The following is a 16,852-nucleotide window of genomic DNA, read 5'->3' on the forward strand; positions in this document are numbered from 1 at the left end:
TAAAAAAAGTTAACTATCCTTTAAATTTACAAATCAATCATTGCAAATAGGGCATTCATGTTCAAGGATTTTTAAATTAAACTGAATTGGATCATTTCATGACCCCAAACACAACCCATAACTGTTCTATGTGCTCTTTATTTTATATTTGTTGCTTTCCCTCTGCAGATGCTGTCATGACCCACTTCCTGGATGCAACAAAAGGGACAAGAGGGAACGGTGTAAAACAGTCAAATGGCTGAATTGAGAAGTGATGAAAGAAAAACAATGAAATGAATAGCATTACATTTAAGTTGAGTGTTTAGTGTAGTTTGTTCTACTGCTTTATTACCATGACTACAAGGATCACTGAATTCCCGTAACAAGTTAACACATAATGTTAACATAGAAGGGACATATTTGTAATAAACATTTTAATACTACATGTCACACATGAGCATTTAAGTATTATACATGTATGCAGATATACTGAAAAAAATAAAAAATAATAAATATATATAAATGCAACATGCAACAATTTCAAAGATTTTGCTGAGTTACAGTTCATATAAGGAAATCAGTCAATTGAAATCAAATTCATTAGGCCCTAATCTACAGATTTCACATGACTGGGCAGGGGCACAGCCATGGGTGCAACATGGCCAATGTACTGAATAAATGCACTTGTAAATGTAGAGTGGGAAAGTGATTAAAACATACAATCCCAGGATGAAGAAAATATAATTTCCAGAAGTATTCATGATATGAATTGGCCCACTTGAGCATATCATCAATCATTGCATCTTACTTGTCTCCCCCGTGAGTCCTTGTCTACTTTTAAGATGTGTGTCAATCCTGAAACATCTGTCACAACAACTGCAACGATATCATTTCTCCCCTGTGTGGGACTTTCTATGATATTTCAGATTTCCACTCTGATTGAATGCTTTGCCACAATCAGGGCAGCGAAACGGCTTCTCCCCTGTGTGAATCCGGATGTGTTTCTTCAGATCGCCGCTGGTGCTGAATCCTTTGCCACAAACAGGGCAGTGACACGTTTTTTCCCCTGTGTGGCTTCTCATGTGCACGATCAGATTGCTGTTTAAGGTGAACCATTTACTACAAACATGACAACAATACCTAGCTGCAATGTGAGTTTGGAGGTGATCTTTCATACTTTCTGTTGACGCCATATGCTTTCCACACACTCCACAAAGTGATTCTTTATCGTTTGTGTGAGTTTGAACATGTTTAAATAATAAGCCCATGTAATGAAAATACTTGCCACACACCTTACAACAACCAGGAGTAGCATGACCTTGCCTAGGTGATTTCAGGTGGAACGGTGTGGATTTGTTATCCTTCGTGTTGATAAGGGAGCTTTGTAATTTTACCATCTTTATTCTCTGTGATTTGACTGACTTGAAACCTGACGGAGGCCCGCCAGTCTCCATCCCACTGTCACTTTCACTGTTTTCACTCGGAGCTGCAGAACAGTCTGGATTTACTGCAGAGAGGGGCTGAAAGACACTGGTTGGTTCTGATTCTCCGTAGTCCTCTCCATCAGGTTCTGTTTTGATCTGTTCAGTTGTAGTGCTGGGTAGAGTGTCTCTCTCTCTGTTTCCTTCCTTTTGGGCTTGATAGGGATGTGAGAGTTGAGTTGGGTCCTCATCATAAGCAGGAGTGAAAATGGAGTCTTTAGTGTGAGCCTCAAGCCCTTGAGGCTGCTCTTCCTCCTGACTGGCCCCACGTTCCTCTTTGATCTGTGTGGACTCTGGGTCCTCATGCCTCAGACTGGGGCTCCACTCCTGCTCACAGTGCTGCTGCTCAGGGAGAATCTCCACTTCAGAGACAGAGAGACAGAGCTGCTGGAGGTCTGGGGTAAAGGAGAAAGAATGAAAATCAGTGCTGACATTATGCCAAGGTTTATCCTAGGATTTTTTTCAGCAGTGACTCTCTTGCACTGGCTCTATGCACACTCACTGGACTCACACACACACATGGATATTGACGGCACACACACTCACACATACACTACCGTTCAAAAGTTTGGGGTCACTTAGAAATGGCCTTGTTTCTGAAAGAAAAGCACATTTTGTTGTCCATTAAAATAACATAAAATTGATCAGAAATACAGTGTAGACATTCTTAATATTGTAAATGACTATTGTGCTGAAAACGGCAGATTTTTAATGGAATATCTACATAGGGGTACAGAAGCCCATTTTCAGCAACCATCACTCCTGTGTTCCAATGGCACGTTGTGTTAGCTAATCCAAGTTTAGCATTTTAAAAGGCTAATTGATCATTAGAAAACCCTTTTGCAATTATGTTAGCACAGCTGAAAACTGTTGTCATGATAAAAGAAGCAATAAAACTGGCCTTCTTTAGACTAGTTGAGTATCTGGAGCATCAGCATTTGTGGGTTTGATTACAGGCTCAAAATGGCCAGAAACTCATCAGTCTATTCTTGTTCTGAGAAATGAAGGCTATTCCATGCAAGAAATTTCCAAGAAACTGAAGATCTGGTACAACGCTGTGACCTACTCCCTTCACAGAACAGCACAAACTGGCGCTAAGCAGAATAGAAAAGGGAGTGGGAAGCCCTTGTGCACAAAACACCAGTCTCAACGTCAACAGTGAAGAGGCGATGCTGGTTTTCTAGGCAGAGTTGCAAAGAAAAATACATATCTCAGACTGGCCAATAAAAATAAAAGATTAAGATGGGCAAAAGAACACAGGCACTGGACAGAGGAACTGCCTAGAAGGCCAGCATCCTGGAGTTCACTGTTGGCGTTGAGACTGGAGTGTTGCGTGTAATATTTAATGAAGCTGCCAGTTGAGGACTTGTGAGGCGTCTGTTTCTCAAACTAGACACTAATGTACTTGTCCTCTTGCTCAGTTGTGCACCGGGGCCTCCCACTCCTCTTTCTATTTTGGCTAGAGCCTGTTTGCGCTGCCATTAGAACACAGGAGTGATGGTTGCTTATAACAGGCCTCTGTACGCCTATGTAGATATTCCATGAAAAGAAAATCAGCCGTTTCCAGCTACAATAGTCATTTACTATGTCTACACTGTATTTCTGATCAATTTGATGTTATTTTAAATGGACCAAAAAAAAAGGGCTTTTCTTTCAAAAACAAGGACATTTCTAAGTGACACCAAACTTTTGAACGGTAGTGTAGAAACACTTTCACATACTCTGCTGCTACTCTGTTTATTATCTATCCTGATTACAGTCACTTTTACCCCTACCGACATACATACATATTAACTCAACTCGTACCCCTGTACACTCGGTACCCTTTGTAAATCATCTCATTATTGTTATTTTATTGTGTTACTTTTTCCTTTTATGCTAATTATTCTTACTTTTGTTGAGAAAGGGCTCGTAAGTAAACATTTCACGGTAAAGTTTACACCTCCTACACCTGTTGTATTCGGCGCATATGACAAATAAAATTGGATATGATGGGTAGGGTGGAAGAGTGCAATGACAAGCTAGCTGTTCCTGTAGACTTCCACCCCGTTCGCTTCTACAGACAGTCAGTCACATGCCTGTGTCTTCCTGTATAACGCAGGCAGACAGACATCGAGGTGTTCAGTTACTGTTCGACTGAAGGCTAGAATGGGATCTATGGTCTCAGAAAGGCCACCCTCCTGGGCTTTTCGCCCACGACAACCGAGAATGGAGCGACAAACAAAAAAGCATCCAGTCAACAGCAGTCCTATTGGTGAAAACGGTTCATTGATGGGAGAGGTCGAAAGAGAATAGCAAGAATCATGCAAGCTAACAGGCGGGCCACAAACAGGCAAATAACGATGCAGTACCACAGTGGTGTGCAGAATGGATGGGCAATTGCAGCAGACAACCACAGGTTCCACTCCTATCAGCTAAAAACAAGAAAAAGCTGGTTTACCTGGTACTAGATGGGTGTACAAAATAAACTGGCCGGTGAGTGAGTGTATGTATCAAATATATGTTTTGCAGCAGTGGCAAAAATTTAGCTGGGGTGGGCCACCACTGCTAAATGAATATAGGGGAAACACTGCATTATGACATTTAGACCTACCTACTACAGGTACACTTCCTCTCAAAAATAACTATCTTTGACATTGCTCCTTGTGTTTCATAAAATGAAGGTTAAGTAAGTTTGACATAAGTAATGAGTAACAAACCTGCTCTGTCTTGCTTTATCTCAGGTTGAAGAACAATGTCGAGTAGCCTCTGTAGACGGACAACTTCCTCCTGATTCTCTGCTATGGTTTTTTCAACGACCTCGAATATCTCCTCAGCGGCAGCTGTTAATCTATCGTAGAGAAAAACTCTCAACAACTGTATTTTAGACATATTTAGATAATGCAAGATGAGTAGCTAGCGAGCTGTGTTATTTTAATCGTCTGAAATTCCGCAACACTAAAAAAGTACTTCCGGATCACGGAATTTCGACAAAAATTCAAAGTAAAAGTCCCCACGTAGTAGTATAATCGTGTCAATAACCTGTATTTAAATTAGTTAGCTATTTGATTATTTCGCTAGCTAGCTAACGTTAGCCATGTATGCTTTTGTCGATTAGTATGAAGACGGATTCAAGGCCACCATAGAAATATACTAAATCAAATATTTTAACCCCAAAAATGTACAAGACTTTTTGACAACCTGCTCTTTAATTGTCCATGTCACTTGTCAAGATTACTTATCAGCTACTTTTAACTTTAGCTAGCTAACTGTATAAAGGAATAGCACACTTAAGAGGGGTAATTATTACATGTTCAATCTAAAGTTAACACATCCACTGAACATCCATATACAATACTGCCATAAGGGTGTAGACTGGGGTCTTTACCTATGAAACCCAAGAGCCGCTAACAGTATTGTACTGGCATCAGTACGGGTTTAAAAATAGAAAAATATTTGTGTGACTTACATTTATCTTGTACACCTTGTAAGCATTTGTATCTGTCGTGTGAATGTTGCTGTTTGTGTTTACTTTATCTTTTATAGTTATTTTATTCTACAAAATGTTTTACATTTCTCAAGGCATTTTCATCATGACATCTTGTCAGACTGTATGGTGAATGACTGTTAAGTTACACACAGTAACACATTTATACACTGCATGTTTCCCCTATATCTAAAAAAAAAAAACAGACAGGAAATTGAAACTCGCCTTAGAAAAGACGAAAGGATCTCTGTGCCCAAAGTGCTGAACTCCACTCCTGAGGAACTTCCTTTGTTTTTAGAGAGGAAGGAGCTGACAGGAAGTAATTAAGGCTCTTAGCCTCGTTATAACTAATATATTGTTATTTCTAGATTTGTTACTGTTTTCCTTGTGTGGGGCCAATATCTCAAGCCTTGATTTTCAAAAAGTGAATTGACAAAAAAACATGGCATATACAATGCATTCGGAAAGTATAGACTCCTTGACTTTTTCCACATTTTGTTACTTTACAGCCTTATTCTAAAATGGATTAAATAGTTTTTTCCCCCATTAATCTAAACTCAATACCCCATAATGACAAAGCAAAAACAGGATTTTAGAAATTTTTGAAAATGTATTAAAAAAACAACCTGAAAATCACATTCACATAAGTACCCTTTACTCAGCACTTTGTTGAAGCACCGTTGGCAGTGATTACAGCCTTGAGTCTTCTTGGGTATGACGCTACAAGCTTGGCACACCTGTATTTGGGGAGTATCTCCCATTCTTCTCTGCAGATCCTCTCAAGCTCTGTCAGGTTGGATGGGGAGCGTCGCTGCACAGCTATTTTAGGTCTCTCCAGAGATGTTCGATCGGCTTCAAGTCCAAGCTCTCGCTGCGCCTCTCAAGGATATTGAGACGTGTCCCGAAGTCACTCCTGCTTGTCTTGGCTGTGTGCTCAGGGTTGTTGTCCTGTTGGAAGGTGAACCTTCACCCCAGTCTGAGGTCCTGAGCTCTCTGGAGCAGATTTTCATCAAGGATCTCTCTGTACTTTGCTCCGTTAATTTTTCCATCAACCACGACGAGTCTCCCAGTCCCTGCCACTGAAAGACACCCCCACAGCATGATGCTGCTATCACCATGCTTCACCATAGGGTTGGTGCCAGGTTTGCTCCAGACGTAATGTTTTGCATTCAGGCCAAAGAGTTCCATCTTGGTTTCATCAGACCAGAGAATCTTTTTTCTCATGGTCTGACAGTCCTTCAGGTGCATTTTGGAAAACTCCAAGCGGGTTGTCATGTGCCTTTTACTGAGGAGTGACTTCCATCTTGCCGCTCTACCATAAAGGCCTGATTGGTGGAGTGCTGTAGAGATGGTTGTCCTTCTGGAAGGTTCTCCCATCTCCACAGAGGAACTCTGGATCTCTGTCAGAGTGAGCATCGGGTTCTTGGTCACCTCCCTGACCAAGATCCTTCTCCCCTGATTGCTCAGTTTGGCCGGGCAGCCAGTTCTAGGAAGAGTCTTGGTGGTTTCAAACAATCTTTATTTTTTAACTTCTTATGGCTGGGAGGCACTATTTCCACGTTCGGATGAAAAGCGTGCCCAGAGTAAACTGCCTGCTACGCAGGCCCAGAAGCTAAGATGTGCATATTATTAGTAGATTTGGATAAACACTCTGAAGTTTCTAAAACTGTTTGAATGATGTCTGTGAGTATAACAGAACTCATATGGCAGGTGAAAACCTGAGAAAAATCCAACCAGGAAGTGGGAAATCTGAGGTTTGTAGTTTTTCAAGTGATTGCCTATCCAATATACAGTGTAAATTTGGTCCGATTGCACTTCCTACGGCTTCCACGAGATGTCAACAGTCTTTAGAACGTTGTTTCAGGCTTCTACTATGAAAGGGGAGAGAATATGAGCTGTTTGAATCAGGGTTCTAGCAGAAAGCCTTGAGCACGAGCTCTGTTCCTTTTCATTTCTAAAGACAATGGAATTGTCTGGTTGAAACATCATTGAAGATTTATGATAAAAACATCCTAAAGATTGATTCTATACAACGTTTGACATGTTTCTACGAACTGTAATATAACTTTTTTGACTTTTCGTCTGGACTAAGTGCTCGCTCCTTGTGCATTTGGATTACTGGACTAAACGTGTGAACACAAAAAGGAGGTATTTGGACATAAATGATGGACTTTATCGAACAAAACAAACATTTATTGTGGAACTGGGATTCCTGGGAGTGCATTCTGATGAAGATCATCAAAGGTAAGTGAATATTTATAATGCTATTTCTGACTTTTGTTGCATGGTGTGCTTTTGCTGTAAAGCTTTTTTGAAATCTGACACAGCGGTTGCATTAAGGAGAAGTATATCTTTAATTATATGCATAATACTTGTATCTTTCATCAAAGTTTATGATGAGTATTCCTGTACATTGATGTGGCTCTCTGCAAAATCACTTGATGTTTTTGAGGCAAAACATTACTGAACATAACGCGTCAATGTAAACTAAGATTTTTGGATATAAATATGAACCTGGACCAGTTGAAAAACAAATCTGCAAATCAGAGATTCCATGTTTGTGAAAGAATTCACCATGTAAATATAGGGTTCAGCAACCCTCAGCACCAGCAGCCTGGAGGGAAAAGCCTTCCCCACATTAAAAACAGCTCCAAAACATCCCCTGACTCTGAAGAAATATAAGGCCTTACGTTGTAATTAGCTATAATTACCCTTCATGCTCATCCTCTTTTTTTTGTATTGTGATCTATGATCCTTTAGCCTGGGTACCAGTCTTTTTAGCTAACATTCCACTCCTTGTCATTTGCCAAAAAGACTGGCCGTTCGTCTATCTCAATGGTTTATGGCGCAGTTGCTAATTGATAGTTGGAAACAACATGAACATTTTCCATGGCAACGTTAAGGAACATGCGGTTAAGTTATATTATTTGTCCATCTTCTCTTATTAATTGATGTAGTCCAGACAGGCTACTTTAGGAAACTTTCTGAATTGACAGAAATAATTAGTGAACTCGCACACTAAAAGTCTAGATGATAAAAGGCTACACTGATCACTTGTGCCTGGCTGCCAAATGTTTACGTTTCCCCAGCCATAGGCCTAATATTTAAATTGAGGAAATGTGATCATAGCCAAATCATTATTTTAGTGATCCACGTTAGACGTCCCTCCTAATGAAAAGGCCCCCCCATCTTGCTGATGTCAGCTGCTGGGCAGTGCACTTGCCCTTGATATGCGTTTATGGAACTTGCCATTTCCAAAAAGGAGCTCAGTGGGGAATCGGAGATTCCTTGTTTTGCAGTTTGTTGCAACAGCCAGGGTTTCATTAAATTGGCCTAGGCACGATATTTTATTGCACATTTAATTACACATTTAACTGATGCATTTGGCGATGTTCAACTTTTTTTCGCACAAAATTGTGCGTCAGACACCCAAAAATGGCGGTTCCTACCGTGAAGCATGGAGGAGGAGGTGTGGGGATGCTTTGCTGGTGACACTGATTTGCTGATTTATTTAGAATTCAAGTCACACTTAACCAGCATGACTACCACAACATTCTGTAGTGATACAGCATCCCATCTGGTTTGTGCTTAGTGGGACTATCATTTGTTTTTCAACAGAACAATGACCCAAAACACATTTCCAGGCTGTGTAAGGGCTGTTTGACCAAGGTCTGCTGCATCAGATGACCTGACCTCCACAATCATCTGACCTCAACCCAATTGAGATGGTTTGGGATGAGTTGGACCGCTGAGAGAAGGACAAGCATCCAACACATGCTCAGCATATGTGGGAAAGCTCAACATATATGGGAAATCCTTCAAGACTGTTCGAAAAGCATTCCAGGTGAAGCTGGTAGAGGGAATGCAAAGCTGTTATCAAGGAAAAGGGAAGCTACTTTGAAGAATATATATATATAATATATATTTAGATTTGTTTAACACGTTTTTGCTTACTACATGACTCCATGTGTTATTTCATAGTTTTGATGTGGAGTAGAAAAGTCTGCTGGGTATTTAGACCACACTTTTTCAAGAAATAACACCATGTACAGGCTCCAACCATTTCTCATTGTTCTCCACTTTATAGTATTTATCTTATTTAAAAGTAGTAATTCCCTTTAGTTTAGATTTTTCCCCGATGTAGTTATAATTTTGTAATATTAATTTAAGATTACGTACTATGCAAAGCTGCAAAAATGATTAGCTGTGTATACGAAATCAGCGTTTTACCGCATACCTTTATTTTGAAGGCCAAATCTGAACCGGAAGTGTTAATATTTGTGCCAGCACACTAATGTTGCTTTCATGACGCTAAAAGAGAGAGAAATAGTAACGGTGTCTTTTTGCAGGCACCAACTCCGCCAGGGTTCGTTGGACAAAGCCTATAAAGATATTAATGGCGTTTTTGTAGGGGTTTTGTATAAACGACGAATAATGTCTGTGGTAAACACAGGCTTAGGAGATACGTTTTGTTCATCACATGCGGCATCAGCGATACAATAATACGTTGCATCAACAAGGAAAAAAATGTGCCCTCTTGGTCGTGCGCGGGTCAATACGTTTATCCTTATCGCCACCTGCTGGAGTGGAGTGCGACTGGGACAGTTCGAAGAGCCTGTTGAAATAGCCTACGGGCAAAATGCATCCTCGTTTCCTTGATAAATAGGCAATAATATTATAGTAAATAATTATATTATATTATTAATAATATATTCAGGGCCCGCAAGAATATGATCAAAATAGTCCAATCATACCCCAAGCAACTAAGAACCTCAGTTAAATGTAACTTGATTGGCCTTTTTTATAGTGCTTTACAAACATAACACATTGTATGAATTGGTGATCAGACACTTCAATGACATTAATATTTTTGAGTTTTTATATAATCATGCAAAACTGTCAGAAGAAAGAGAAGAGTGCATGTGAAGACATTATCAACATGTATTCTGTAATACTTTGTATTTAAAACCTACAATCTCTGGATGAAAAATAAAACTTGTTTCAGAAGGTTCATTTATATGAATAGTTCACTTGGGCTCATCATATCAATTGTCTTAATGTTAGTCAAAACATGCAAAAACTCTATAAAAATAAACATTCCCGCAAAGTGGATATTGACATCAAGGGCACAGATCCTGACAAAACAATTGGTGTGTTTAAGATTCTCTCAGCTTATATAGAAACCAGAGGGCACATAAACACAAAGTAACAACATCAAAACAGATATAATGTAGCCTATTTCAACATATTGACAAATTTTACTCCCAAAACAAAAACATGTTTTATGTGCAAAACGAGGACAGGCACTCCTGTTGCTCAGAAAAAAAACTCCACCAATTACACTCTTTTAGACAGCAATGGGGAGTTCTGATGTTCAAGCAGCAATTCAGTCATATCTTATCCACCCAAGAGTCTTCCTGCGGGTCATTCAATATGATTTCAATCACTTTCTGACTGCACCCATTTTTGATTTGAACGAAAACTTTCATACATGCTCATGGTGGAAGTGGTCAGAAAGTGACTTTTTTGACCTGATCTCTAAAACATTCAGGAGATAGAGGTGCTCAAAGTTGACCTATTTTGCATAAACCCCACCCGACCATGAGACATCCATGTCGTCATCGCTAAAAAAAGATAAACGGTTGAGTTTGATTTCATTTCAAAGCTTACAAAACAGGGTTGTTGCCAAAGTATTCTATGATATATTGAAATAAAGTTAAAACATTTTAATTGTTTTGTTCTCTTTCACAAATGCTGTAGCTTAGATCCTATTTTACATCATCTGAAATATTTTTTGGGGCCCCATCTTCGGGTAAGATACAGCATTATCTTGAATACAGTGTAGGTGTCATTTCAATCATAGAAATATAATTCATAGAATGGACCTATCCCTTCAGACCACTGCAATTTAGATGCTCCATCATTGAAATTAAATTGACATTTTAACTTCCAATTAATGCCAGTAAGATGGCCACCGGTCCACCCACTGTCGAATGTCAATTTGAATGGGAATGTCTATTCTATTATCTATATTTCTATGATTCCAATAGGGTTTCCATGGAAGATTGACAGTTTAATTTATAACAATGGATATTCCCTCTCAAGTCGACATTATTTGATGTGTGGGTCACCACATCATCTTTGTGATACCATTTGAAAGTTGAAACTTTATTCACATTTTAGTACATTTATTAGCCAAAACATGACATCCACCCTTTATTCAAATCAAATCAAATGTGTATTGTCACATGCTTCGTAAACAACAGGTGTAGACAAATATTGAAATGATTAATTATGGTCCCTTCCCAACAATGCAGAATACAATAAAACAATTTAAGAATAGTAACACGAGGAATATATTGAGCAATGATAGGTTGACTATATACAGTTCCAGTCAAAAGTTTGGACACATACTCATTCAAGGGTTTTTCTTTAGTTTTACAATTTTCTACATTGTAGAATAACAGTGAAGACATCAAAACTATGAAATAACACATATGGAATCATGTAGTAACTGAAAAAGTGTTAAATAAATCAAGATATATTTGAGATTATTCAAAGTAGCCAGCTTTTGCCTTGGTGAAAGCTTTGCACACTCTTGGCATTCTCTCAACCAGCTTCACCTGGAATGCTCTTCCAAAAGTGCCTTGGTGAAATCTTTGCACACTCTTGGCATTCTCTCAACCAGCTTCACCTGGAATGCTTTTCCAAAAGTCTTGAAGGAGTTCCCACATAAGCGTAGCACTTGTTGGCTGCTTTTCCTTCACTCTGTGGTCCAACTCATCCCAAACCATCTCGATTGGGTTGAGGTCGGGTGATTGTGGAGGCCAGGTCATCTGATGCTGCACCGCATCACTCTCCTTCTTAGTCAAATAGCCCTTACATAGCCTGGAGGTGTCTTGGGTCATTGTCTTGTTGAAAAACAAATGATAGTCCCACCAAGCACAAACCAGATGGGATGGCGTATCGCTGCAGAATGCTGTGGTAGCCATTCTGGTTAAGTGTGACTTGAGTTCTAATTCAATCTTAGTGTCACCAGCAAAGTACCCCCACATCATCACACCTACTCCATGCTTTACGGTGGGAACAACACATGCAGAAATCATCCGTTCACCTACTCTGCGTTTCACAGACACAGCGTTTGGAACCAAAAATCTAACATTTCCACCGGTCTAATGTACATGTCTCGTGTTTCTTGGCCCAAACAAGTCTCTTCTTATTGGTGTCCTTTAGGGTTGGTTTCTTTGCAGCAATTCGACCATGAAAGCCTGAATCACACAGTCTCTTCTGTACAGTTGATGTTGAGATGTATATTTTACTTGAACTGTGATGCATTTATTTGGGCTGCAATTTCTGAGGCTGGTAAACTCTAATGAACTTATCCTCTGCAGCAGAGGTAACTCTGGGTCTTCCTTTCCTATGGCAGTTCTCATGAGAGCCAGTTTCATCATAGCACTTGATGGTTTTTAGTTCTTGAAATGTTTTTGACTGACCTTCATGTTTTAAAGTAATGATGGACTGTTGTTTCTCTTTGCTTATTTTAGCTGTTCTTGCCATAATATGGACTTGGTCTTTTACCAAATAGGGCTATCCTTCTGTATACCGCCATTACCTTGTCACAACACAACTGATTGGCTCAAATGCATTAAGAAGGAAATAAATTCCACAAATTAACAAGGCACACCTGTTAATTGAATGCATTCCAGGTGAATACCTCATGATGCTGGTTGAGAGAATGCTAAAGAGTGTGCAAAGCTGTCATCAGGGCAAAGGGTGGCTACTTTGAAGAATCTCAAATGTAGAAAATAAATTTTTCCGGTTACTACATGATTCCGTATGTGTTATTTCATAGTTTTCATATCTTCACTATTATTCTACAATGTATAAAATAGGAAAAATAAAGAAAAACCCTTGAATGAGTAGGTGTTTCCAAATTTTGGACTGGTACTGTACAAGGGATACCAGTACCGAGTCTATGTGCAGGGGTACGAGGTAATTGAAGTAGATATGAACATATTGGTAGGGGTAAAGGGACGAGTCAACAGGATAGATAAGACCGTAGCAGCAGCGTATATGATGAGTGTGGAAGTGGATGCCTGTCTGTAAGTATTATGTGTGGTGGAGTGTTAGTGTGAGTAAGTGGGTAGAGTCCAGTGTGTGTGCATAGAATCAAAAATAGTTAGTGCAAAAAGGGTCAATGGAGATAGTCTGAGTAGCTATTTGGTTAACTATTTAGCAGTCTTTTAACTTGGGGGTAGAAGCTGTTCAGGAGCCTTTTGGTTCCAGATTTAGCGCTCCAGTACCGCTTGCCGTGCGATAACAGAGAGAACAGTCTATGACTTGGGTGGCTGGAGTCTGACAATTTTTAGGGCCTTCCTCTGTCATAACCTGGTATATAGGTCCTGAACGGCAGGGATTTCAGCCCCAGTGATGCACCTCTGTAAGAATTCTATCATTTAAAAAAGCTGCCATTATTGCACTTGTATGTTCAATGGTTACACCGAATAACAATCAGACACAGAGAAAGCATTGTATGATACACTGTGCTTCCTCCGTGTGCCTTTGATTGTTATTCAGTGTAACTGATTAGGAAATGCATTTTGTACAATGAGGACATCAGTGTGGTCTCTCCCCTGTGAGTCCTCATGTCAGGGGTGTCAAACTCATTCTGCGGAGGGCCTAGTGTCTGCATTCCCCCCCTCCCTTTCAATTAAGACCTAGACAACCAGTTGAGGGGAGTTATTTAAAAATCAGTGACCTTAGTTCATCAATCAAGTACAAGGGAGGAGAGAGAACCTGCAGACCCTTCGCCAGCCGAGGACGGAGTTTGACACGTGCCTTATGTGCACTTTCAGGATTCTTCTGTCTCCCCTGTGTGAATCTTCATGTGCAGATTACTGGCAACTCTGAATCCTTTGTGTTAGGAAAATGATGATTAAATGACTGAACAAATCGTTTTAAATGGAACTGCAACTAAGTAAACTTATACTCTGTGTTTATTATATCTGATTAACAATATGAGTTCATATGAAGGGATTGTGTGACACGGACAAGGAGTAATTAAAGTTAATGAACACCATTCCAACTAGGCAGAAACTAATGGGTTGTGGATTAAGTAAGCAGATAAGGTAGTTTAACCTATGGTTGAACCGACAAAACTGAGCTCTAGGGTGTTTTAGATAAGGCTGTGAGTGCATTCCTAGGTTCTGTGTTAGTTAGAACTGTCAGCTAAGTGGTGATCGATAATGTTGAGGGGTCAAAAGTTAATTCAGTTATGTTGTGTGTCCTGTGTATGTGCTACGGGGGTCAGAATGAACTCAGAATGAACTTTTAAAGTTCCCTTTGTCCCGGTCGAGAGGAGGGGATTCTGATAAGCAATGAAATGACGTCATGTTATTGTATATAAACTGTTGCTCGTGGTAACGTGGCAGCGCGCTCCGAGAATAAATTCTGTTACCTATTATTGAAAAGACTGGTCTCTGTCTATTTTATGCAAACAAGAATCTTACAAATTCTCATAAAATAGATTAAGGGAATTAAATTAATTAATGAATACATATTGGTATAATTAAATTACAGTAACACTGTCACAATCAGGGCAGCCAAAATGGCTTCTCCCCTGTGTGAATCGTAATGTGTTTTTCTTTCAGATCGCTGCTGTTGCTGAATCCTTTGCCACAATAAGGGCAGTGATGTGGTTTCTTTTTTGTGTAATTCTTCATGTGTATTTTCAGACCATTCTGATTGAAGGATGCACCACAATCAGGGCAGGGAAAAGATTTCTCCCCTGTGTGCCTTCTCATGTGCATTATCAGCTTATTGTTGAAGGTGAACCATTCACTACAAACATAACAACAAAACCTAGGTGCAATGTGAGTTGAGGTAATCTTTCATGCTTTCTGTGGACTGAAAATGTTTCCCACACACGCCACAAAGCTGTTCTTTATACTTAGTATGAGTTTGAACATGTTCAAACAATGAGCCCATGTGATGAAAAGATGTGCCACACAATTTACAACAGGGGTTAGCTTGACTTTGACTGGGTGATTTCAGGAGGGACAACTGTGGATTTGTTATCCTTAGTGTTGATAAGGGAGCTTTGTAATTTTACCATCTTTATTCTCTGTGATTTGACTGACTTAAAACCTGACGGAGGCCCGCCAGTTTCCATCCCACTTTCACTGTTTTCACTCTGAGCTGCAGAACGTTATGGATTTACTGCAGAGAGGGGCTAAAAGGCACTGGTTGGTTCTGATTCTCCGTAGCCCTCTCCATCAGGTTCTGTTTTGATCTGTTCAGTTGTAGTGCTGGGTAGAGTGTCTCTCTCTCTGTTTCCTTCCTTTTGGACTTGATAGGGATGTGAGGGTTGAGTTGGGTCCTCATCATAAGCAGGAATGAATATGGAGTCTTTAGTGTGAGCCTCAAGTCCTTGAGGCTGCTCTTCCTCCTGACTGAGTCTCAAGACTGAGTTCCCCCTGTTCCTCTTTGATCTGTGTGGGCTCTGGGTCCTCCTGCACTAGACTGAGTCTCTACTTCTGCTCACAGTGCTGCTGTTCAGGGGGAATCTCTGCTTCAGAGAGAGTGAGTGAGCTGCTGGAGGAAGAACTCGATGCTGACACCAGGCGGGGGGTAATCCTGCAATAATTCCCTTCTGAGTAGTTCCATCTCCAAGCACAAGAAAGAGAACTGACAACCACCATCTCAAATTGTTCTAAAATCATTTCTATAGTTAGAAACAGACAAGATTAGCATTTCTGAAACATTATTTTGTTGAAAGCCACCCATATGAGAAATTAAGCTAATTGATTGCACCCAAATTTACTATTTCAGTTTATAGGATTCATATAAATATTCAATAACTATAATACCCAATGCCCGATTTGGACAAAACCTCTTCCTAACAATAAGGAAAATTCACCCACAGACACCCCCAAACCACACCCCAATGGCCAGTATATAATACTCTGTGTTTGACAAGTAGTATAAACCTGTGGCTTGGAGGATTGCTTATTCAAGCTATGTAATGTGTCCTCAGTGAATTTAGGGATGTTTATTTCCCCTGTTCAGAGAAATTAGGCATTGAATTTGTTAGGTTTATGTCCAATCATACAATCGGATATTACCAGGATCTGACCACTAGATGGTGGTGTTACTAGTTTCGGATAGAATACACCCCATGTTAATTCAAATCTTAAAGACGTCTTCCAGCAATTTTGTTTTTGTTGTTGTAATTTTTCATGTTAAAAAGTGATATCCCAAGTATAAAGTACACACACTAAAGGGCAAAAAAAAGTATGTTTTGAACTGCAAACTTCAAGAAGTAGGGCATCCAAGGTGTTACAGAATCCCCGTGCCGAGGACGCTATGGGTCTAATTTCCAGCGTGTATGTTATCTACATTTGTCTGGCACCGTGTAGTCTAGCTCTCCCCCTCAGGTGAGAGTTATCGATCACCCCAGCTTGTGGCTTCAGCCAATCAGACTCTTCCCACATGCACCCCACCACTGCCCATGCACTGATCACGCATTCTCTGATTGGTTAAATACTCACAGCTAGCCCTGCACTTGCAGACAACAATGGCCGTACCATCATAATGGGAGATTTTAATGCCAAACACATCGACTTCAACTGTAATACTACAAATCACTCAGGAAGAGTATTAAGGGATATCCTCGACAGCACAAACCTGGCCATCCTCAACACCAACGAGCCCACACACATCCATTCTTCAACCTCCACGGCAGACATCCTTGATCTTGTCCTCTGCTCCCCGGACTTGGCTGTTAAAGAAGAAGTTAATCGGTTGCAGAATCACATCAGACACCAACTCACCCTCCACAAACAGAAACAGTGGACTACCTTCTATCACCAGCTAGTTGCAGACACCAACCCCCAGACCTTCTGGCAAAAAATCAAAACAATCAACG

General features: G+C 40.1%; 1 protein-coding gene and 1 pseudogene across 1 annotated transcript; both read right to left on the reverse strand.

The window, feature by feature from the left end:
• Positions 1-293: 293 nt before the first annotated feature.
• On the reverse strand, positions 294-4,446 carry LOC118396527 (zinc finger and SCAN domain-containing protein 2-like). Its single transcript, XM_035790782.2, has 2 exons — positions 4,160-4,446; positions 294-1,855 (listed from the first exon to the last, which is right to left on the reverse strand). Exons 1-2 carry the CDS (start codon positions 4,329-4,331, stop codon positions 867-869), a joined length of 1,161 nt encoding a protein of 386 aa, XP_035646675.1. The 5' UTR covers positions 4,332-4,446; the 3' UTR covers positions 294-866.
• A 10,073-nt stretch (positions 4,447-14,519) lies between these two features.
• LOC118396225 (zinc finger protein 239-like) lies at positions 14,520-16,418 on the reverse strand (annotated as a pseudogene).
• Between the last annotated feature and the right edge of the window lie 434 nt (positions 16,419-16,852).

The sequence above is a fragment of the Oncorhynchus keta genome, chromosome 17, assembly GCF_023373465.1.
Source record: "Oncorhynchus keta strain PuntledgeMale-10-30-2019 chromosome 17, Oket_V2, whole genome shotgun sequence".
Lineage (NCBI taxonomy): Eukaryota > Metazoa > Chordata > Actinopteri > Salmoniformes > Salmonidae > Oncorhynchus > Oncorhynchus keta.

Coding starts and splice junctions, on each gene's coding strand:
- LOC118396527 (XM_035790782.2), bottom strand. CDS start 4,331: ATGTCTAAAATACAGTTGTTGAGAGTTTTTCTCTACGATAGATTAACA. Junction 1,856..4,159: donor GATAAAGCAAGACAGAGCAG/GTTTGTTACTCA, acceptor CCTTTACCCCAG/ACCTCCAGCAGCTCTGTCTC.